The sequence below is a fragment of the Camelus bactrianus genome, chromosome 31 (genome assembly GCF_048773025.1).
Source record: "Camelus bactrianus isolate YW-2024 breed Bactrian camel chromosome 31, ASM4877302v1, whole genome shotgun sequence".
NCBI classification, from domain to species: Eukaryota; Metazoa; Chordata; class Mammalia; order Artiodactyla; family Camelidae; genus Camelus; species Camelus bactrianus.
Window position 1 is genome coordinate 13,244,523 of NC_133569.1, and position 24,623 is coordinate 13,269,145.

At 44.6% G+C, this 24,623-nt stretch overlaps 1 protein-coding gene across 2 annotated transcripts in view; it reads left to right on the top strand.

Moving 5' to 3' along the window:
- Positions 1–24,623, top strand: part of GALNTL6 (polypeptide N-acetylgalactosaminyltransferase like 6) — a 790,170-nt gene that overhangs the window by 718,549 nt on the left and 46,998 nt on the right. For both annotated transcript variants that reach the window (XM_074355533.1, XM_074355532.1), the window contains one exon: positions 15,705–15,812. In XM_074355533.1, the coding sequence (XP_074211634.1) occupies positions 15,705–15,812 (108 nt within the window). The remainder of the gene's footprint in view (positions 1–15,704; positions 15,813–24,623) is intronic.

Here is a 24,623-nt window from a genome sequence, read left to right on the forward strand (position 1 = left end):
TAACAATTTACACAGCATTCCATACCTGTGTTAAGGTCAATTTAACTTCCTATTGAAGTCTTTTTCTAATATTGAGATTTTTTTTTCAGATTTTTTGTATTTTTTCTGGTTGCCATGTCCCCTAACAGAGAAAAATGAAATACAGTCAAATCGCTCTAATGCAAGTCAGTTTGCCCTGCGTGCACCCCTGCCCAAGAGATGTGTATAGAAAGTGATCAAAAAGAAAAAAGAAAAAAACAACCTCTCCATGTAATTCTCAAATTCCATCACCCAAATCCCAATAATACTATACAGAGCCCGGGGTACACACACGCACTAACCTGAGACATACAAGGCTTGATTTTTACACTCCACAGCAAGGCCAGCATCCTACAACACACACGGCTGGCGTTAGGTGACCCCAGGACTCCCCGCCTCTCTCCAGAGTGTGAGAGTGACAGGTGAGAATACAGTCTACCTCCCCCCGCACACAGCCACAGACTTACATGTCATAAGCCCGACCCGTCCCACACAGGGCAACATGTGGACGCTCGGCCACCACCCCGTGTGGCCCCTGACACACCAGGAGACTGAACCAGTCCCCTAGGGAAACAGCAGCATGTGACCACCATCCCTGAGCACCTACTATGTGCCAGGTAAGGGTGCTACGTGTCTTACCTAACCGAGTCCTTACAGCCGTCTTATCAAGCAGACACGTTATTTACCCCGGCTTTACAGAAGACGAGAATGAGCCTCGGACGAGGGTCCTAGTCTGCCCAACACAAAACCTAGTCCCAAGTGTTCTTGGCCCGATTCCGTAGCATGAAAGCTCATCTCCTCAATATAAAAAATATGTAAATGCCATTATGAATCTTAAGAGTGCTCACTTTTTAATTTTGTTGGAATTTCTTTGCACGGAATGTTACCCCTCCTCAAATGTAATCCCTTCTCAGCTGAAGCCTAGAGAACCCGTGGCATCTCCAAGGTTTCCGGTGTGATGTTCTGAGCAGAATCAGATGAGAAGCTTTTGACGGAGGTGCTCGGCGCTCCTACACACTCACACTTGCTGTCCAGAGACAGAGCTTTTTACTGTGGATCCTTTCACGAGAAGACAGAAACCCAGTTCAGTCTAGCTTAGGGGAAAGGGGAGATTGGGCAGGGTGCTCAAGTAAATGAACTGAGAAAGTCAAGGAAGTGAGTGAGCCCCAGGGGCCGCCCTTCCCTGGGCATCTGCCTTCGGTCTCTCTCCTGGGATGTTCCCCCACCCCTCAACGATGGCCACGGGAAGCCCTCCGGCTTCCACTCTTGGCTTCACCACCGCACAGCTCAGCCCAACTTTGTGAAATCTCAAGGAAGGACTTCAGTGAGTCTGCCCCCAGCCACACCCCAACCCAGCCACCGGGAAGATGGAGCGACTGACCGCCCAAGCTTTGGGCAACGAAGAAGCACATGTTTGGGGAAAGACGTCATTCCACTGCAGAAAGCCAATTCTAAAGCATTTTTATTTTTTTTTACCATTTTTTATTGATTTATAATCATTTTACAATGTTGTGTCAAATTCCAGTGTTCAGCACAATTTTTCAGTCATTCATGGACATATACACACTCATTGTCACATTTTTTTCTCTGTGAGTTATCATAACATTTTGTGTATATTTCCCTGTGCTATACAGTGTAACCTCGTTTATCTATTCTACAATTTTGAAATCCCAGGCTATCCTTTCCCACCCTCCACCCCCCAGTAACCACAAGTCTGTATTCTCTGTCTGTGAGTCTATTTCTGTCCTGTATTTACGCTTTGTTTTTGTTTGTTTGTTTTTGTTTTTTAGATTCCACATATGAGCGATCTCATATGGTATTTTTCTTTCTCTTTCTGGCTTACTTCACTTAGAATGACATTCTCCAGGAGCATCCATGTTGCTGCAAATGGCATTATGTTGTCGGTTTTTATGGCTGAGTAGTATTCCATTGTATAAATATACCACTTCTTCTTTATCCAGTCACCTGTTGATGGACATTCAGGCTGTTTCCATGTTTTGGCTATTGTAAATAGTGCTGCTATGAACATTGGGGTGCAGGTGTCATCCTGAAGTAGATTTCCTTCTGGATACAAGCCCAGGAGTGGGATTCCTGGGTCATATGGTAAGTCTATTCCTAGTCTTTTGAGGAATCTCCACACTGTTTTCTATAGTGGCTGCACCAAACTGCATTCCCACCAGCAGTGTAGGAGGGTTCCCCTTTCTCCACAGCCTCTCCAGCATTTGTCATTTGTGGATTTTTGAATGACGGCCATTCTGACTGGTGTGAGGTGATACCTCATTGTAGTTTTGATTTGCATTTCTCTGATAATTAGTGATATTGAGCATTTTTTCATGTGCCTTTTGATCATTTGTATGTCTTCCTTGGAGAATTGCTTGTTTAGGTCTTCTGCCCATTTTTGGATGGGGTTGTTTGTTTTTTTCTTATTGAGTCGTATGAGCTGCTTATATATCCTGGAGATCAAGCCTTTGTCGGTTTCACTTGCAAAAATTTTCTCCCATTCCGTAGGTTTTCTTCTTGTTTTACTTCTGGTTTCCTTTGCTGTGCAGAAGCTTGTAAGTTTCATTAGGTCCCATTTGTTTATTCTTGCTTTTATTTCTTCTAGGAGAAAATTTTTTAAATGTATGTCAGATAATGTTTTGCCTATGTTTTCCTCTAGGAGGTTTATTGTATCTTGTCTTATGTTTAAGTCTTTAATCCATTTTGAGTTGATTTTTGTATATGGTGTAAGGGAGTGTTCTAGCTTCATTGTTTTACATGCTGCTGTCCAGTTTTCCCAACACCATTTGCTGAAGAGACTGTCTTTATTCCAATGTATATTCTTGCCTCCTTTGTCAAAGATGAGTTGACCAAAAGTTTGTGGGTTCATTTCTGGGCTCTCTATTCTGTTCCATTGTTCTATATGTCTGTTTTGGTACCAATACCATGCTGTGTTGATGACTGTAGCTCTATAGTATTGTCTGAAGTCTGGGAGAGTTATTCCTCCAGCCTCTTTCTTTCTCTTCAGTAATGCTTTGGCAATTCTAGGTCTTTGATGGTTCCATATAAATTTTATTATGATTTGTTCTAGTTCTGTGAAATATGTCCTGGGTAATTGGATAGGGATTGCATTAAATCTGTAGATTGCCTTGGGCAGTGTGACCATTTTAACAATATTGATTCTTCCAATCCAAGAGCATGGAATATCTTTCCATTTTTTAAAGTCTTCTTTAATTTCCTTCATCAATGGTTTATAGTTTTCTGTGTATAATTCTTTCACCTCCTTGGTTAGATTTATTCCCAGATATTTTATTACTTTGGGTACTGTTTTAAAGGGGATTGTTTCTTTACTTTCTTCTTCTGTTGATTTATCGTTAGTGTAAAGAAATGCAACTGATTTTTGAACGTTAATTTTGTAACCTGCTACCTTGCTGAATTCTTCAATCAGCTCTAGTAGCTTTTGTGTGGACCTTTTAGGGTTTTCTATATATAGTAACATGTCATCAGCATATAATGACACTTTTACCTCTTCTTTTCCAATTTAGATCCCTTTTATTTCTTTCTCTTGCCTGACTGCTATAGCTAGGACTTCCAGGACTATGTTGAATAGGAGTGGTGATAGTGGGCAGCCTTGTCTTGTCCCACATTTTAGTGGGAAGCTTTTGAGTTTTTCACCATTGAGTACTATGCTGGCTGTAGGTTTGTCATATATAGCTTTTATTAAGTTGAGATATGTTCCCTCTATACCCACTTTGGCGAGAGTTTTTATCATAAATGGGTGTTGAATTTTATCAAATGCTTTTTCTGCATCGATTGAGATGATCATGTGGTTTTTGTCCTTTCTCTTGTTGATGTGATGTGTTACATTGATTGATTTGCATATGTTGAACCAGCCTTGTGTCCCTGGGATGAACCCCACTTGGTCATGATGTATAATCTTTTTTATGTGTTGTTGGATTCTGTTTGCTAAAATTTTGGTGAGGATTTTGGCGTCTATGTTCATCAGTGATATTGGCCTATAATTTTCTTTTTTTTGTAGTGTCTTTGCCTGGTTTTGGTATCAGGATGATGGTGGCTTCATAGAATGAGTTTGGGAGTATTCCCTCCTTTTCAATCGTCTGGAAGAGTTTGAGAAGGACTGGTATGAGTTCTTCTTTGTATGTTTGGTAGAATTCCCCAGTGAAGCCGTCCGGTCCTGGACTTTTATTTGTAGGGAGGTTTTTAATTGCTATTTCTATTTCCTTTCTAGTGATCCGATTGTTCAAGTGTTCAGATTCTTCTTGATTCAGTTTTGGTGGACAGTATGTTTCCAGAAACTTGTCCATCTCCTCTAGGTTATCCAGTTTGGTTCCATATAGTTTTTCATAATATTCTCGTATGATATTCTGTATTTCTATTTTGTTTGTTGTAATTTCTCCATTTTCCTTTCTTATTTTGCTAATTTGTGCTCTCCCTTTTTTCTTCTTTGTGAGTTTGGCCAGAGGTTTGTCGATTTTATTTACTTTTTCAAAAAACCAGCTTTTGGTTTGGTTGACTTTTTCTATGGTCTTGTTAATCTCTATTGTATTTAATTCCCCTCTGATCTTTATTATTTCCTTCCTTCTGCTGCTTTTTGGGGCTTTTTGTTCTTCTTTTTCTAATTCATTCAGGTGGTGGGTTAAATTGTTTATTTGAGATTGTTCTTCTTTTTTGAGGAAGGCCTGTATCGCTATAAACTTCCCTCTTAGCACTGCCTTTGCTGTGTCCCATAGGTTTTGAGTGGTTGTGCTTTCATTATCATTTGTCTCAAGGTATTTTTTAATTTCAGCTTTGATTTCCTCATTGATCCATTGTTTTTTCAATAACATATTGTTTAATCTCCATGCTTTCCTTTTTTTCTCCTTTGTTTCTCTGTTGTTGATTTCCAGTTTCATGGCATTGTGGTCAGTAAAGATGCTTGAGATAATTTCTATCTTCTTAAAATTGTTGAGGTTTCTTTTGTGCCCAAGTACATGATCGATCCTGGAAAATGTTCCATGTGCACTTGAAAAGAATGTATATCCTATTTTTGGGGGGTGTAATGCTCTGAAAATATCCACCAAATCTAGTTTTTCTATTGTAGTATTTAATTTCTCTGTTGCCTTGTTTATTTTCTGTCTGGAAGATCTGTCTAGTGATGTTAACGCAGTGTTAAAATCTCCAACTATGATTGTATTCCCATCAATATCCCCCTTTATCTCTGTTAGTAATTCTTGTATGTACTTAGGTGCTCCTATATTGGGTGCATATATATTAACGAGTGTAATATCCTCATCTTGTATCACTCCTTTAATCATTATAAAATGTCCTTCTTTATCTTTCTTTATGGCCTTTGTTTTAAAGTCTGTTTTGTCTGAAATCAGTACTGCAACACCTGCTTTTTTGGCTTTTCCATTTGCATGGAATATCCTTTTCCATCCTTTCACTCTCAATCTCTATGTGTCCTTCTCCCTAAAGTGGGTCTCTTGTATGCAGCATATTGAAGGTTCTTGCTTTATTATCCAGTATGCCACTCTATGTCTTTTGACTGGAGCATTTAGTCCATTAACACTTACAGTAATTAATGATAGATGTGTGTTTATTGCCATTTTGAACTTATGTTTGCAGTTGAATTGGTATATCCTCTTTGTTCCTTTCTTCTTCCTTTTGTGGTTTGGTAATTTTGCTTTGTATTATCATGGATTTTATTTAATTTTTGTGACTCCTTTGTAAATTTTTGGCTTGTGGTTACCCTTTTTTGTAAATCTATCAACCCATTACTATAACTGTTTTTATTAAACTGATAGTAACATGATCTCAAACCCATCCTACTGTTAAAAAAATTTTAAAAAGATAGAAAAAGATATTCTATATTTCCCTGCCTCCCTCTCCCACTCTCAGTGATTTGTATGTCTTCTTTTATAATTTCATGTTTACTTTATTTGTAATTCATGAGTTATCACCTTTCCAGTTGTGAGTTTCTCATTTCTGTAGCATCCTGCTGCTTTTCTATTTAGAACAGCCCTTTCAATATTTCTTTTAGCATGGGTTTAGTGTTGCTAAACTCCTGAAGCTTTTTTTTTTGTCTGTGAAACTCTTTATTTCTCCTTCTATCCTAAAGGATAGCCTTGTTGGATAAAGGATCCTAGGCTGCATCTTTTTTTCATTCAGGGCTTTGAATATATCTTGCCACTCCCTTCTGGCCTGTAGTGTTTGTGTAGAGAAATCAGCTGAGAGCCTTATGGGGGTTCCCTTGTAACTTACTCTTTGCTTTTCTTTTGCTGCCTTTAGAATCCTTTCTTTATCCTTGACTCTGGCCATCTTGATTATGATATGTCTTGGTGTGGGTCTATTTGGGTTCTTCCTGTTTGGGACCCTCTGAGCTTCCTGTACTTGGATATCTGATTCCTTCTTTAAGTTTGGGAAGTTTTCAGTCATGATTTCTTCAAAAACCTTTTCAATCCCCTTTGATCTTTATTCTCCTTCTGGGACCCCTATTATGCGAAGATTGGGACGCTTTATGTTATCCCATAGGCCCCTTATGCTATTTTCATTATTTTTTATTCGCTTCTCTTGTAGTTCTTCTGAATGGGTGCTTTCTATTGCCCTGTCTTGTAGATCACTAATTCGTTCCTCTGCATTATCTAGTAGGCTTTGCACAGCTATTAGATCATTCCTCATCTCTGTCAATGAGTTCACCCATTCTACTTGGCTCTTTATAGCTTCAATTTCATTTTTGACATATTTTATATCTCTAAACACTATCTCTTTTAATTCCTTCAGCAATTCGATCACTCCTTTTTTGAAATCTTGATCTAGTAGGCTATCGAAGTCTATTTCATTGATCTTTCTTTCAGGGGATTTCTCTTGTTCTTTTAATTGGGAAAGGTTTTTCTGCTTCTTCATCTTGCTCCTACCTCTTTGGCACTGTGGTTTATGGAGTATCAGTTGTTTATTTTGGTCCTTAAGGATTTTATCTATCTGATGCCTATTTAGGAATAAAACTTAGGAAAAAAAGAAAAAAAATAAGAGAGAGAGAAATAATTTTAAAAGAAGGGAGAAAGAGGGTTTGAAAACAGTGTATAATGAATAATAGAAGAGCGAGTTGAAGCAGAGTATTAATCGGGTTGAGACGTCCTTTTGAAACCTTTACCAAAAAAGGGGGGGGGGAGATGAATAGATGTATTTGAAACCTGTGTCTAATCAATAGCAGGACATCAAAACCCAAGAGAAATAGAAATGAATTAAGAAGTAAAGATTAAGAGTAACAGAAAATAGAACAGGTAAAAACAGATTTAAAAAAAAAGGGGGGGGGGGTTGTCGGTGTTCTCCTGGAGTCTGTGTGCTTTTAATGTGAAGTCTTTCTGTCTTCGTCCTGTCTTGGAAGCTCAGCTTGCTGTTTTCAGAGGCCCTCCGTTGGCGCCCTCTTCTGTGCTGCTCCCAGCACCTGTCGGCAAGCAGATCGCGCCTCCTCCTAACACTGGGTCAGGTGTAGCTCTCCTGTGCTGTGGGCGGGCAGGTCGCTGCCCCTCCGGATGCCGCAGTCAGATGTTGCAGACTGGCCGGTAGGAGGGCGGGTCGTGCCCCCTCCCAGCACCTCGGTCAGGGGCTGTGTTCCTGCCGGAAAGGCGGGGGTGCCGCTCTCCCTCTACCTGCGCCCCCGGTAGCTCTGCTGCTCTGTGCGGCTGCGCGCTCCGCCCTGGTCGGTGCTCCGCGGGTGGGCTCGGGGAAGACCGAGGGACAGCCCTGTCCCTGCTCCGAGCCAGAACCCAGCTCCTTGTTTGTCTTTGTGGAGCAAGTTCTCTGAGGGACCAGGATGGAAGGATCCTGTCTGCCCCGGGCTGCAGGCCAGTCTCCGTCTGGCCTTGGAGGCTGCTAAGCCCTTCGGTGTGGATGCAGGTTTCGCCCCTGCCCCCGCCTGAGTGCTCAGCGCGGAGGATATGGCGGCTGTGCCTGAGCCCCGCCTCTCTTCCCCCGAAAACTTGTCGCGGGTTTTCAGAGATGGGGGTGTGCACCCTTCCCCTGAAAGCACATCAACCTTGCTGTTTTATGGAGGGCCCAGGTTGTTCTGCCCTGTGCACCCACAGCCACACTCACAGCCCCTTGCGTTCCCCTGGGGCTGCCTCCGTGCAGCCGCCCCCGTCCTCCGCCCGGCTTGTGCAGCCTGGCCCTGCCCGCGGCTGCCGGCCCGCGTCTCAGGCTGGGTGTCGGGGGGACGCTCTGTGCCCGTTTAACTTAGTTCTGTTAGTCAAGGGCTGCTCTGTACAGATCCGAGCCTCGGAGGCTCCCCCACCGTCCCGCTGGCCTCTCAGTTGGAGAGGGGAGACCCAGCGAGCGAGCGCCAGTCCTCCTTTGCCGCTCCCTCCCCGCGGGACCCGTCCCGCGCTGCTTTGCCTTTTGCTCTTTCTTTTTTCCTTTTCTCCTACCAGATTTTTGGCGTCTTTATCTTTTGAAGAGGGTGATGTTCTGTCGGAGTTCCACAGGTGCTCTGGTTGGCTGAGTGGGTCTGTAGATGTGGGTCTTGGTGTATTTGTGGGAGAGGGTGACCTGCGAGCGTCCTTCTACTCCGCCATCTTCTCCGTCTGCCTAAAGCATTTTTAAAGAACTTTATTTTTAGCAGATGGGGAAGCCAGGAAATTGAAACAATAGACCTAAACTCTGGAGCAGACAGAAATAAGGTTAAAGCAAATGCTGCCCCCACCGCCCCTTCTAAGCTGCAGAATGATGAGTTAAGGAAAACGAGGGATTAAGTCCTTAAACCGTGGTAGTCTCCCTAAAGAAGCACTCGGAAGATGTTCAAATCCGTTCTTTCCTCCCCAAGAGTTAATGTTTCAAATACCCTAAAAAGTGATGTATCTGTTTTGATGTTCCAGTCCCCTCCCCAATCACTGTTTCTAAGGCTGCTTTAGTGTTACTGTCAACATGAACACCACGTCTTAAAAGCAGCGCTCTTCTGAACAACGTACACTCGGAAGATGTGCGTCCCCACCCAGACCTCTTGAAGCTCATTAAATGCAAGATCGCTTGGGCACGATTTTTTCATACTGACATAACAGAGCATTTCTTACTTTGAAAAAAATCTTAAGCAGATGGCTTTTGGAAAAACAAGAGCTTTTCCCCTGGGACTGAAAACCACCCTATCCTCAGTAAAGACCGTGGATACGTTTTCCAGTTTCTGCTTTTATTATATTCTGATCAACACATTGAAAAGGGGAGACAGGAAGGGTCAGAATACACTGCTCTTTTTTCCCTCCTGATCTCAAAGAATAACCTCAAAACCCAGGTTTCTAAGAATAAAATGAAGCAATGGTGAGCATGAACCTTTCTGGGTTACCCTTTTTAGATCAAGTCAGGCCAGAAGGAGCAGTTTTTATTACATCTAGCCTGGAAGAGGAGTTTTCAATCTACACACTTAAGATTTTTTAGGTTAACAACTAATATTTTAATTTCTAGGTAGATGGTAAAATGCTTGATTATCTAGTTTTAAGAAGTTTTTCAAACTTAACCCACCCAAGTCACACCATACAGTTAGAAAATTATCTTCCAGACCCAGAAATTTAATTACTTCTTTATATACAATGTGCTGTACTTCTAACGTCAACCATTTCTTTACTTTATAGTAAACCAGTTACAAATAAAAGTGACCTCAAGGCAGCTTATTACCCGGAAATTTGTATCTGGGTACCCTGGAGGGAACAATTTTTACTTTTCATGGCAGCTAAATGTTAGGTTATTTTCAAAGAACTCAGTTGTGTGGAATTAACTTTATATCAATAAGCCAATAGTTGAACCATTCATTCATTCAACAGATACTTACAGGGCACCAACCATGTGCCAGGCACTGTCCCAGGTGCTTAAGATACACCCCTCAATAAAAGACATGAAGACCCTTGCCGTGGTGAGGGAGAGGGGCAGACAAATAAAAATCATAAGGAGTAAGTGAGGTGTCGACTGAGTGAGAAGGTGGGAAGGGCGGTGAGAGAGGAAGCTGGGGGTGGGGAGGGGAGTGATGAGGGCTGGTGGTGAGGACGAGAGGGTGTTTGGGGCCAGAGGATTTGGAGCTAAGACGTGAGAGGGATGAGTGAGCCAGCCCTGGGGAGTCCCGCAAGAGAATTCCAGATGGAAGGACCAGCCAGCACAAACGGCCGAAGGTGGGAGAGTGTCTGGTTGTGCTGGAGGAACAGAAAGTGCCCAGAACTGCTGGACCAGAGGGGGGGAGGGCGAGCGGGCAGTGGGGAGAAGAGCAGGAGATGAGAGAGGCAGCAGGCTTCGGAGCTGAAGGCATTCATGAGTTCTTTTCTGAAAATTTAGATCAACGTTTCCACACCGTATATTATGCTTCGTCTTGTACCTGATAATGTTCCCTTATTATCCTCCTGACAATCAATTTCTTCCTGAAACTAATTTCGTACTCCGTGTGACCGCTGTAATGGTGTGATTCCATTCAATTTAACATTCTCTGTGTCTAAATTCCGGTTTGTGTCTGATGTTGAAAAGTGATTAAAAAATAAGGCAAGCATTGGATTATTCAGTCAATTTGAACTCCACGATGGGAAAAAAAAAAAAGCATTGTGCTCACTCATGGGTAAAATAACATTGCTTGAAAATATTTATGTTGCCAAAAGAAGACACGTTATTTGTAAATCTAGAACGTTTCTCCAAGAATTCGATACTTAGGCATGACAACGCCATGGATTCTTTTTTAGAACATCATCACCAGGAAATGTCTTTTTAAAATGTAAACCCCATCTTTCAGAAGGAATATAGGATCCTGATTAATGAATTGTGTGACGAGAGACGTGTGGGACGGAGAGCGAGTGTAAAACGGGAGTCCTGATGAATCTGGTGACAGTGAGGCTGACATCCGGAAAATAAGCAGGGAATACTAGGCAAGGGGCCGGAAAGCGGGGAGGGGAGAATGCCTTTAGAGAACAATTTCTGGCAGCAAGCCCTGCAAAGGGGAACCCGGTGCTTTCTAGAGAATTCAAAATAGACCAGATGGGGATGCTGGCGGGGAGACAGGCGCGAGGGGCCGAGGGACGATTAAGCGAAGGCCAGGCCATGCAGCGCTTCGGACACCTCGCGGAGGGGCAAAGCACTGATGGGTTTTCAGTGGCGGCGTGATGCTCGGATTCATGCTTCTAAGTGATCACTGTGGCAATATGGAGAACATTTTTATAAAAACCATAGAATCCTAGAATTTATTTGACATTGACATTAGCATTTTTAAGAAATCTAGAGACAGAAGTTTCCTGAATTTGACTTAGCTATAAAGAAAAATTCCTTGAGGGGGGCATAGCTCAAGTGGTAGAGGGCATGCTTAGCATGTATGAGGTCCTGGCGCAATCCCCAGTACCTCCTCTAAAGAGAAATTTTAAAATAGACCTAATTACCTCCAGCACCCCCCCCCCAATTTAATTAAATTAAATTAAAAAGGAAAAATTTCTGATGGAAGAATTTTAACAATTAGGAGCAGGTTACCAATAGAAGACAAACTTGGATTCGTCGGTCATGGTGGTAGGCAGAATTCTGAGGCCCCTCTCCCTTCGTTTACGCCCATGATTATGTCACATTTCAGGGCCAAAGAGATTCGGCAAATGCAATTTCTAATCTGTCCACTTTAAGCTGGGGTGGTGATCCTGGTGGGCCTAGTCTACCCCCTGAGCACGGAGATTCTCCAGCAGGCAGCGGGAAGTCCAAGAGACTTAAAAGCCTAAGAAGGGTTCTCGGTGAGGGGGTTTAGCCACGGCGAAGACAGAGGGTTCGTGGGACGAGGAACTGAGCATGGGCTCTGGGTGCAGCCCTGGGCATCTCTAACAGCAAGCCGGTGTCCCAGCCCTACAGCTGCAAGGGACTGAATTCTGCCTGAGACTAAATGAGCCCGAAGGCAGACTCTTCCCCGGACGCTCCAGGTGAGCGCTCAGCCCAGCGGCCACCCAGACTTCAGCCTCATGCGACTCTAGGCAGAGAGCCCCACTGAGCCCACATGGACTTCTGACCCACAGAACCGTGAGATCATAAATGTGTGTTGTTTTAAGCCACTAAGGTTGTGGTCATTTGCTACACACCAATCTTTTAAAACTGTGTTAGAGTGACCTTCTGGAGAGATTTAGAGTTTCATCGTTGTGTGTCTATCAGGTTATCTTGCTGATCTTGGACAAGAAGGCAAAGATGATCTATTTAACTTTTTACAATGGTCGTGCTTACCTGGCAAACTCTCTCCTAAGAAGGATTTAGTCGGCTTCTGTCTGCTTTCTAAGTGTTCTACAAGACCACAGCATCCAAAAAAATGCATTACAGCCAGAGACTGTAAGGCATTGCCCCAGGGCCTGGCCCCTTACCTCGTCCTCTTTTGTCACCATCCCCTAGTCCTGCAGGAGAGACTGGTCAACTCACCTAGTGATGAGAGCAGTGTGGTCACCTTTTCACGCAAAGTAAATGCCTGTGCCAACAAATCCTTCTCTTCCAGCCGCAGATGGTAGGAAGGCCCCTTTGCTGTGACACCTGCCCACCTTTGTCCAAGAAGAACTGACGCTGGATTCCGCACAGGACTCCCTAACGCTCTCTGCCCTCCCGTCCCCCACCCCTTCATCTGCTGGCTAATTACTTTCAAATTGCATCTCTTTAAAAGGCACCAATAATAAAAGGAAATGATCTCAGAAATATTCAGCACACCTGATTAAACTGTTGATAAATTTGGGGATAAACATGTTTTTGATAAAATCAGAATTGATTTTTAAAAAATTCACCATACCTGAGTAAAAATGTCAGGAGAGACTGAAAACGAAACAAAACAAGGAAAGGGTCATGAGAATGGACCAGCTGCCGTAACAACGGCCAGCTCAGTGCCTTCACATCGGACACACGTCTCCGCTGCTCCCGCCACACCTGGGCCCAGCTGGGAAGGGAGCAGTGTGCTCAGCTCCACTGGGTTTCCAGCCGCTCGGGCCCCACCCGTTTCGTGACTCCACCGTCTTCCAGGGCCTGGGAGGCCTCCTCCCGGTCTTCTGCAATTGGTCAGGCTCTGGGGGAAAAAGGAATCATAAAGAAGGTGAAAAAAGAAGTCCACTCTTACTGACCGTGGCCCAGAGGTCGTGACGCACCTCACCTCCCTTCACGTTCCACTGGCAAGAAACAGCCGTGCGGCCCCTTCCAAATCCAGAGGGGCTGGGAGTCCCGGCCTGGCAGCGAGCCAGGAAGATGTGAGCTTGGAAGCTGGTTAGTCCCGCACCGCCTCCGCGCTTTGACCCGCTGCCAACTCTGGTAGACAGAGCTGTACCGAGATGCAGCCCTGCTTTTCCCTCGGCGAGGCTGCGTCGTCGCAAGAGAGGCCAAGCGACTCACAAAGCCTGCGGTGTTCACTGTCCGGCCCTTGACAGGCAGAGCTTGCCGACGCTGCAGACTACTGACCCTCGGGGCTCTGGGCTGAGACCGCTGGGGCCACCTCTCTGCCAGAGGGGGCCGGGCGTGCGGCTCTGGGCGAGCTAGCCCCTAGTCTGCCTTTTTCCCACCTGTGTAATTGGGGAAATGGTAAAGTCCGTCCCTGAGCTGTGGGCACTGAATGACAAAGGGCACAGTAAACATCCACAAATGCCAGCTGTTGTGATCAGAGTCACCTTAAAATACCAGCTAGCTCAGCGGTCGCTCCAAAGCCATACGCTGGTCTCCGAAGTGCCACCTGCCACAGATGTCAATGCACCTGGCGGTACAGGAAGCCCGTTTCTTCTTTAACCAATCTGTCCATTCGACAGCTCTTCCTTCCACTGAGTGGAAATCTGTGTCTCTCTGTCTCTTTGCTATTAATCCTCAATCTAGCTCCTTGAGGTCCTACTACGAACATCACTACGAAAAGTTAGGTTCTTGAGGTATTTGAAAATATTTCTCTGAATTCTGCCTGATCAAGTTCTCCGTATTGCTTTTGCTAAGACCCACTTTGCATCCCTTCCCCACGTTGGTGATTCTCTTTAGGAGGGAATACAAAGCATCTGCCCAGAAATCAGCGTGAGACTCCAGGCAGACAGGGAAAGCCTTGCCCTCCCTAAACTCTCCGTGCGACGTGGCTGGTGTGTGCGTGCTGCTCAGTCTTTTCCTACCCTACCTGCTCTGGATGCGTTGAGTTTCGTAGGCCTGGGGACAGGTTCTTATATTTCACCTTTTCACGTTTGATCCTACATAGCTCCAGCCTCTCATGATCTTTCTAGAGGTTGGTGCTATAGTCCACTGCCCCTCCCAGCTTTTCGTCTGTGCACACTTCTGATGTCTTGGTCCCAAACCAAGTTGAAACTGATGCCACGAGTAGTCCTGAGCTCATTTAGAGCAGCTGAGTTCTGTTTTAATAATCCAGTTGCCTCCTCCTTGGAGCCGCATTCACCCTGATCGCCATCTGTTCACCAGTCCCATTGGGGCGCCATTCCTCTTAGTGAAGGAAGTTGGAAGCAAATGCAAGTTAAGACATAAACATTTCTCTCTTTCAATATTTCACTTTAAAAGTAGCTGTGTATATACGTCAGGGCGCTCCAGAGAAACAGAACCAACAGGATACATACAGAGAGAGAGATTTATTTGAAGGAATTGCCCCGTGCCATTGAGAAAGCTTAGTAAATCCAAAATCTGTAAGGTAGACCAGCAGGCCAAAGACATGAGGAGGAACTGCTGTCTACGTCCAAGTCAAACCCCATTCTTGCTTGAGGAAGGTCAGCCTTGGTTCTACTAGGACCTTTAACGGACGGGATAAGGTCCACCCACATGATGGATAGAAACTGCTTTACTCAACATCCACCAATTTAAATGTTAATCTCATCAAAAAAAACCACCCTCACGGAAATATCCGGAATCACATTTGACCAACTATCTGGATACTGTGGTGCAGCCAAGTTGACACATAAAACTATTACAGCATCTAACTCTTTTTCAATCTTCTTCTTGCAATGAAAATAGGTAAAAATGTGGCATATATGAAGCCTGCATTTATGTTTTGATAATTAGTGCTTTTATAATAAGTAGCATCTTATATGAAACTATGATTTTGTGTGACTGAGCGGGTAGTCATGGTAAAATATAACCAATTAATTTTTGTTACCCTATATAAGTACAGAATCTTTACAGATACCCTGAGTTTAACACTTCTTGAGTCCACATAGCTAACCAATTATTTTCCGTACCTAAGAAAAGATCAGGGGTAGGGAGAAATCAGACTGAAACTCTGATTTTTAAGGTGAAATTTATCAAACGTTTCAGAAACTAGATGTGACTTAAAGTATGGATATACCTGAGTTCCTTAATTCATTCCCCTATTTTAGAAATTCCATTTTTCACACTTTAACTTTTTAATTGACACAAATTCCCATGTTTTTTCTTCCAGTGATTTCACGAGATTGTCAAAACAAATATCTACAGAAATACAATGTCTAAGCATTAAATGCAGTTTAATGCAATAGTTGTGATCAAATTCCACTAGAATTTTAAAAAGTCAACCTGCTGTCTATGGAAATTAGGTCTACTGAACTAATATTTTGGTTCTATACTTTCATCAATCTAGGTTTTACAAAATGTGGGGTTTTTTTCTTGGTTAGCTATTGATAATAAGTAGAAATCATTGACTTAGAGACATTAAGAGATTTTAAGGCTTTCGGATGAGTCTTACTGCATATTTGGGGGTTTTGTATGAAATGCGCTGCTCTCTTTTATTACACTGCTAATTTCCCCTCTAGGTCTGGATGTGCGGAGGAGAGATGTTTGACGTCCCGTGTTCCCGAGTCGGTCACATCTACAGGAAGTATGTCCCTTACAAAGTTCCCTCTGGGACCAGCCTGGCAAGAGTGAGTACCTGGGGGTCGGAGAAGTCGGGCTTGGTACGGCTTCTGCAGGCAGAACACAAAGCCCCAGACACAGTGTGATTTTAGGCACCGTCTGGCAGAAACACTGACCCACACACGGATCCACCACTCGGCCATGCCATTGGGCAGGCTTTCCACGTAGAGTTCCTGTGTTTCTCAGCATTTTGTTCCAATTCCTTAAGGTCATTAGCATGCTCATTCTTGTTGTTAACTGTTTCAAAGCACTTTCATATGTTATATTTAATCTTCGCCTCTGCTTTCTGAGGTTAGGATTCTTATCTTTCTTTTGTAGATGAGGAAACAGGCTTAGCAAGGTGGCTCTTTTGCACATGAGTGACAAATAGCAAAGCCCTTGTTAATTCCGGGTCTTCGGAATGGACCCCACCATGGACAGTGTAACAGGAACCGCAGGGTGGAGAAAGGGGTGCACAGCAGATGGGGAGGGGGGCCCCCAAACTCTGCCTTCTTGCTTGTAACCAGCTCTGCCTGTAATACTACCCCATCTTCAAAATTCCAAAATTGGCTTAATCAAAGATTTTTTTTTTCAGATATTATTTTGAGTAAAACCTTTTTCTTAGAGAATGCACTTTTCTGCTTTCTGAGAAAGTTTGGGAGAACACAATCACAGTACCTTCCAGAAGCAGTCCTGACAGTCCCCCCTCGTTCATGCACCTTTTTCTTAGCAGCTCTGCCAGCTTTTTGCACCACGATGTCTACCTGCTACTGCTCAGAGGCCAAGCCTAGAAAAGGGGTGTTTCACCACCTCCCCTTGCACAGGGTTCCCCTAAGAATCCAATCCTGAATTGTTCATTCTGGTTCTTTTACTAGTAAGGCTGCAATACATAGTCGAGTCTTTTCTATCAAGTTCGGTACACTCACATGACAAGCTTTTCTAAAACATAAGTTAGTTCATCAGGGTGCATCAGAACATCAGTCTCACATAGGTAGTCTTTCTCGGTGTTACTTGCCATGACCCACTCCTTCCAACACTTGGTAGTCCCTCCCCAAGATTTGTTGAAAGAATTAATTAATCAGGAGAAACTCAGACAAGAAAATACCACGGGTCTGAGGTCTTACTAAAACTTAAACATTTTAATGAAATATAATAACACTCTCATTTATAGTGTGTCTTGTGAGGGGGGGGGTCTTCCTATTTCTTTTCTGAGATTATTTGTCAGCGATGTCTGCTTTCTTAGGCACACCCATCATCTCTTTGACAGCACTTCGCGTTAATAGCAATGAAGTTACATTACCTACACCTTGAAGGGAGGCGGTCATATTGGTCCTCCCTCCTCAAAAGATTAAGCAGACATTAATCACATACTCCTGTAAGTCGCTACAGAAGTATACGATCGGAGGAAGAGAAGCCAATCCCAAAACCATGAAGTGATCAAAGAGCTGCATGTGGGGTAAGGAAACCTGACTGAACTTTAGCCAAGGACTAAATAAATACGAATCTGAAAACTCACTCAGGAGAACAACGAGAAGCCAGGAAAAGGTAAGGGCCTGAATAGTCCTGAGCCCGCAGCACCCGTCAGCCACGTGCTGTCCTGAGCAGCAGCAGTTTAACTTACCCCAAGGATAACGATGTTCTGCCACGTACCCGTTTCACTCACTCATATTCCCCGCCCGCCTGTGCCCAAACTGAATTATTCGCTTGCAAGGCAGATGGTGTGTGTGTGTGTTTGGGTCGTAGCCAAAAGTAGAGGATAAAAGTGTGGGGGGGGCGGGGGGGAAGCTGTGCTGATCCAAAAGGGTTTATCTTCCAAAAAATAAAACTGTTCATGTATTTTCAAGGAAGAAATTAAGTACTTTTTCAAAGACTGTCGGATATAGGGTAACTAGGGCTGGCACATAAAATTTACAGCAAAAAGTTGAGTATTTATTCAAATGAAAAAAGAAAGTCTACAATTCTGAATTTTAATCTCTTCCACTTAAATTTTCCTTGTGGGCTCATTTTTATTTTATTTTTTTCCCTAAACTGCTAGAGCAATCAGGAAGTCTTAAATATGGACACTCAGCTGTCATTCTAAGGAACATTTAATGATTTTTTTAAAATAAAAAAAATATTAAAATGAAAAACAATTCTGATACTTTGTGGGAGAATCTCAACCTCCCGCTACATCCTACGTTATTACTGAATCGTCAGAAATGAGGAGAGGAGGGGCTGCAAAGAGGCTCAAATTCAGGCCACGTAATAGGGGGTCCATCCCTCCAGCTTCACAGGAAACAGAGAGGAAGATGAAGAAAACTCCAGAGGCTGGTTTCTCATCACAAGGCTCATGTAATTCTTCAAAAATGTGCACGTTTCACTTAGGAACCTAAATAGAGGACTCCAGCTGACTTCATACACACACACACACACACACACACACACACACACACACCCCTGTATGAACAGCCTACAGTCCTCTAAACAGTGTATCAGTGTGGATCATAGAAGTAAATTCAAATAATTAGTTACTCAGTACTATCACTTCACCCAGCATTACAGTCTGGCTGGAAGGGACAAGATACCCACCTATGAAACCATTACAGGACAATCCAAGACAATAAATGGTTGCTCAAATGTGCTGTAAAGATGTGCGCAGGCAGAGGGAAGGGGAGGGGCGAGGGGTCCCCCAGCTGCTGAAATAGACGACCTTCAAGGGTGCCTCAGTTAAGTGAGCGAGCTTCACAGAGCCGTGGTTCCCAAACTCAGGACCCGGGGCCGGGGCCGGGGCTTCCACCCAGCCTCAGCGCACGGCAGAAAACGACAATCACAAAGCTACATCCATTCCATTCAGTGACATCTTTTTTATGCAGCAATTTTAGGCTTTTCCTTTTTAGGACAGAATACGAGATAGTAGGTTTTTACTAACGTGCTTATTTGGCAAAAATTAAACTTAGCATCCCGATGTCATTTTCCACAAAATGCAAAGATCTGGGACACAGTGCCCTGTAACTCAGCTTCGTCTGGGAATCAGAATATTCACATGTCATGAATAAAGCCAGATAATTTACCCGGCTGGCTTGGGGTCCTACATCAGGACACTGGGCACAGCTGTGGTATCTTTTCACTGGGAGCGAACGGCCAGTCCCTGAGGGAAGGACTGCTCATCCCTATTCCTGTAAGGGGGTCAGAAAGTCCCCAGGGCCGAGGTGATGGGTGTCCCTTCCTTGGGATGACACTGACCGTCCTTCGCACAGAGGAGTGACCAGCCCTCCCCACGAGGCTCCGTGATGCTCCCTGCAGCCAAGTGGCTGAGTGGCAGGTGGGGGAGACCTTCCATCCCCACCAACTGTGATGTAAGCCACGCACTCTATAGAGATGATTTCGGGCACCTCAGACGGCCCTGTGAACGTCAGTGTGTTTGGGGACAATGATGCCATTGGACCAGAGACAGGTGACGTGACAGAGATGGAGAACCGCCACTCCGCGGCTACACACAGCAGCTACCGCCGCACGCTTGGTCCCCGCGGTGCACGGAGCATCCTGCAGACTGCGGGTGGGGGTCCTGGAGGCTCCCGTGGATGCAAAGGAGACAAAGCAGGAACCAACTCTCCCCCAAGTCTGAAAGGGAAGCCAGAGAACGCACATCGGAGGGTAGTAGCCTTCCGCGTTTTGCGCTGACATGGGATAGAGAACGTCTCTTTTTTTAAATTTTATCTTGCATATTATGACAACCATGGTCCACTTTGTTGGCATATAATTATTCACAGTAGTCTCTGATGATTTTTGTATTTCCGTGTTGTCCATCAACGCAGAGATGGATAAACAAATTGTGGTCTATCCATACATGGTCTATGAACCAGAAGACAGAGGAGCACGTGTAATTCTGTGGATGAACCTCCAGGAATCCCACTAAAGACTAAAAGAGCACGCGCTTCATGATTCTATTTATTTAAAATTCTAGAAAGTGCAAGCTAAATTATAATGACAGAAAGTAGACCAGTGTACCAACACCAAGAGTGAACCACAGTGGAAACTGTGGCCCTTGCGTGATGGTGGGACGTCGTGGACCACTCTGGCGGGGACGGTGATAGTGGAGGAGGCTGCGCATGTGTAGGGGCAGGGCTACGTGAGAAATCTCTCAACCTGCCCCTCGGCTCTGCTGTGGACCTAAAGCTGCTCTAAAGACATAAAGTCCTAATTTTCAAAAAATTCTTTAATAGATCAGTGGTTGCCTGAGGATGCTGAAGTGCCTGAGAAAGGAGACCGGGAGAGAGATTTCAAAGAGGCATTTGGAAACACTTGGAGGTGGTGGATAGGTTTATGATCTTGACTGCAGTGATGGTTTCAGTAACAGACACGTATGTCGAAGTGCACCAAATAGCACACTTTGAACATGAACCGTTGATTGCATATCAGTTATTCCTCAATAAAACCATTTTTTAAGTAGGTTTACAAGCATTTTTAATAAGATATGCAGTTAAATAATTGGGGAAGTTGTTTTTTTGTTTGTTCTATATCTAGAAGCTACATTAAACGTGATCAGAAACACTTACTATAAATATCCAAAATATTCAGCCACAAAATATAATAGAGAACTAGTTACATGATATCAAAACTGCCAGGAGCAGGGAAACACTTACAAACAGCCTACACAGCCTCAGGAAGGCAGAGAGGAAACTGCCTGTCGGAGAAGCCCCTTTTTAGGGCCGGATTAGCCTTCCTCTCCTTATGCTGAAGGCTTCCCACTGACTTCAAAGAAGTCTCTAGATCAGAGGAAAAGAGTGCTGGGTAGTGAGTTGAGGTTCTCTTTCAGAGATCCTCTTCTGAGCTGTAGCCATAATGACATTGTCACATCATCAGTGGGGTGGGACTCGGGAACCACTGAAGTGCTCTTAAGCTTCAAAGAGGAGAAAAGAAACGCATTTAAATCAAAGCAGATTTTTTTCAGTCATGAGATAATGATGCAATTCCTTGCTGGAGGGGTGCCTGTGACAAATAAGAAACTGCTCCTGGGTGAGGCTGGCTTTGCGAGCTCTCAGCAGTTTCCGCGGAAAACCACCAGGAAAAAAAAAAAAGATAACTGAAGAAAGAGAAGTCTGTTACTAAATCCACCGTAATACAGCAGCTTAACATGGACGCAGGTGTGGCGTGTGGACGGGGGGCACGTGCGTGACTGCGCCCGCCACAGAGGAGAAGCCTGTAAGTGGCATGAGGTGGCCCAGGCAACTCACACGCACGGGACAGGCCCCTGGGCAGAGAAACAATAGGCTCCCAAATGATATGCTCAGAAACTGAACAGGGGTCGTCTTCTCAGAATAACGGAACCTGAGAGTCTATCATGTTGCTAGCAAAAAAAAAAAAAAAAGAAAGAAAAATTAGTGGATGGATGCATGCCATTTGGCAAGCCAGCAGGTGTCACAGAAATCTCTATTTTCCTCACGCAGTGCGATAAAGATGATCAGTCAGAGCTGAAATCTGCCCTGGTGACCTGCGGCAGCGACGGGATTTAATGTTCCCGGTCAGATATCAGTTCAAAGACTTGATGACTATTAGAATTAAGGAAAGATTTAGTGCTGGAGAGGGGACCGAAAACAAGACTTGAATTCTAAAGGCCTGGAACACAGGGTGGAATGTGTTAAGTGAGTTAATAAATATTCAGGCGACACAGAGAAGGGAGAGATTCGTACTAGTTTGGGTTCAACAGGGGAACGCGCTGTTACACGAAGAACCACGGGGGGGATGTGAAAATGGGGGGCCATCCATGTCTCTGCACAGAATCACAGGTTTTATTTCATTTGTATGAAAGTTCTGTAGCTTTTAAAAATAGAGAAATAAGAAATCTTTCATTTACTTTCTATCCCAAAAATATAAATAAATGTCTTCCTCTGCCCCAGTAGCTGTCTTCCTCTAACTGATACGGGAGGCCTGGGCTGGGTCCAGCCCCAGCAGGTGGAAACCTCCGGGCCCAGCTTAAGTGGGATGAGGCCCTCCCTCCCCATCCTCACCCCGCCTCCCTTGTTCCCCGCTCGGAGCCGGGATGGAGCCCAGCCCGGCTGTGCAGAGACAGAGGCTCCATCTGCTGCTTTTCAGACTGAGGTTAACAGTGAGCCCTACGTGGTCCACTCCAGCCGTGCTGAGCCCTCACCTCCAGCCACCAATTAGCACTGCTATTATCTGAAGCCAGCTGCTGCCCGCTGCCTGCTTCATGGACAGAGGGCCAGCAGGACTGCACTGGTTCACAACAGGAAAACAGTGCATTTGGGGAGCGTGTTCAGATCGACCGTGTGTCATAGCAGGCTTCTCTGCAGAGAGCTTGAAGCTTCTCTGGAGTCATTTCCACAGAAGCAAAGCACTGAGTACATATTGGCAATAGCATCGAGATACGCTAGCCACGTAATGAGTTTTAAAACACTCATGGAACACATGCTACATGCATATTATAGATAACAGGGTAGGGCTGCCAGATTTAAGCAAGTACAGGGCGCCCAGTTAAATCTGAATTTCGGATAAATGTTTCAGCAGCATAAGGAGGTTCCCTATGTAAGAAGATAAACTGAGACAAATTAAAATTTTTAAGAGTTCATGTGAGCAAAACTTGATTTGAACGAGGCAGTGCCAGATGGGACGTGGTTAGGGTGCCCCCCTCCACCAACACACACCCCCCCCCCAGGAGCTGGGGAGACACTTACACGCGGTAGAGAAAGAGCAGGAGCCAAGAAAGGAAGTGACTGAAGCTGGCGGGGTGTCTGGGACCGGCTGGCCCTAGCGTTTGAGCTTGCTCCCTGGAGGCATTTGCTAAAGGCTGTGTTTTGGTTTGCTCACAGAGGCCACCAAGGCATTAGGGGCATCTCGGTCTGGAGGCCTCCTTGTCTGGCTAACAAGGAGCAGCAGTGAACAGGGCAGATCTCCCACTCAGTGTCACGCAGCAGAATGAAGCTGAAGAGGGCGGTGAGGGACCTCTTGCGGAACCCCTTCAACAGAGGGCCACCGCTACACCAAAGAGAGTCCGGTGGGCCTAATTCAAGAGCTGGCTATTCATAAAAAAGAATGAAACAATGCCATTTGCAGCAACGTGGATGGACCTGGAGGTTCTCATACTAAGAAGTGAAGTAGGTCAGATGGAGAAAGGCAAACATCATATGCTATCACTTATATGTGGAACCTAAAAAAAAATGACACAAACCAACTTACTGACAAAACAGAAAGAGACTCACAGACATAGAAAACAAACGTATGGTTACAGGGGCGGGGAGGAGGGAGGGAGGGATAAACTGGGAGTTTGGGATTGGCTGATACAAACTCCTATGTACAGAAGAGACAAAGAACAAGCTCCCGCTGTGTAGCACAGGGAATATTCAGTAGCTTGCGGTAACTTGTAATGAAAAGGAGCATGAGAAAAATGTGTTTTGTATGAGTGTATGAAAAACAGTAGGAAAAAAACTGAATCACTGTGCTGTACACCAGAAACTAATACAACATTGTACACCCAGAAAATGCATCTATTTATTTAATTACTTAAACTAAACTAAGCTAGAAAGAAAGAAAGGAAGAAAGAAAAAAGAAAACAAATTTATGGTTACCAAAGGGGAAGGGGGATGGTGGGATAAATTAGGAGTTTGGGATTAACAGATACACAATATTACATATAAAATAGATAAACAACAAGGTCCTACTGTATAGCACAGGGAACTATATTCAATAGCTCGCAATAACCTATATAATTATATAACTGAATCACTATGCTGTGCACCAGAAACAAACACAACATTGTAAATCAACTACACTTCAATTAAAAAAAAAAAAAACACCCAAGTCAGTTTCTTCCAGGGGAATTACCTCTGTTTAGCAAAACGCCAGGAGAGGACATGTTGCTATGGGAAGGAAAGGCCTCAGTGCTTGGACAGGATAATCAGAGACAGACAGTGAGGAAGCTGACTTGCCTGTCATGAAAAGGGGGATGGAATGTACAGCCTTACAAAGGAGACACAAGAGGGAAATTTTTAGGACAGCACATGGCAGGAGGCCAGAGGACAGGGGGGAAATTTAGTCCCGGATGAAATTTTCTGTGGGGTTGAAGAACATGGAAGAACTCAGAGCTTCCATCTCACTGTTGTCAGCTCCGTCTCTGCCACTGACCTCACCTCTTCCAGGTCCCGGCCTCGCCCAAGTACCTGAGCCGTGTCTGGGAGGTGGGGGGCAGCAGGGTGCGCCCAGCTCAGCTCTGCCCAACTAGGGCGGCGGGCGAGCCCAGGCAGGACACCAAAGTGCAGGATGTGAACCCACACCCCTCGGAAGCCACACAACTCAAGGTCGGCAGGCAGGCATGTGTCCTTTGGGGTTGAGGCAATTTCATTTAAATCTCAAAAAACAGGAACCCCAGCTCCGCACATCTAAGACAAGCTTCATAGCCAACCTCTGATTGTTTGGGAGAGAAGGCCTGTGTGTCCATATTCTCCTCTTCCCTCTTCGTAACCACTGTTCAGACATCTTAGCACCATCACCAACGGTCACTGAACCTCAGGAGAGATGGGCCAGCTCACACTGGCTTACTTTTCTCTTTGTCACCATCTGGAGCAAGAGATGGTATCGGGGTGTCTCAGTTTCCCGATTCTGTCCACGTGTGCCCAGCAATGGGCGTCTAAGTGAGAAACACTGCTCTCTTCCTGTTGCCTCCATGTATGTGACTGTGTACATACGTGCTCCTCCGTAAATACTCCAATGAACTCAAAAGTGGATTGATTATTCTGCCTCCTGCAGCAGGTAAATCTCCTCTACAGCCTGTGGAAGACCAATGAAATGCTTCTTGCAACAGCTCATGATACTTCCCCAAACTAAGTGCTAATTCATAACGACAGGGG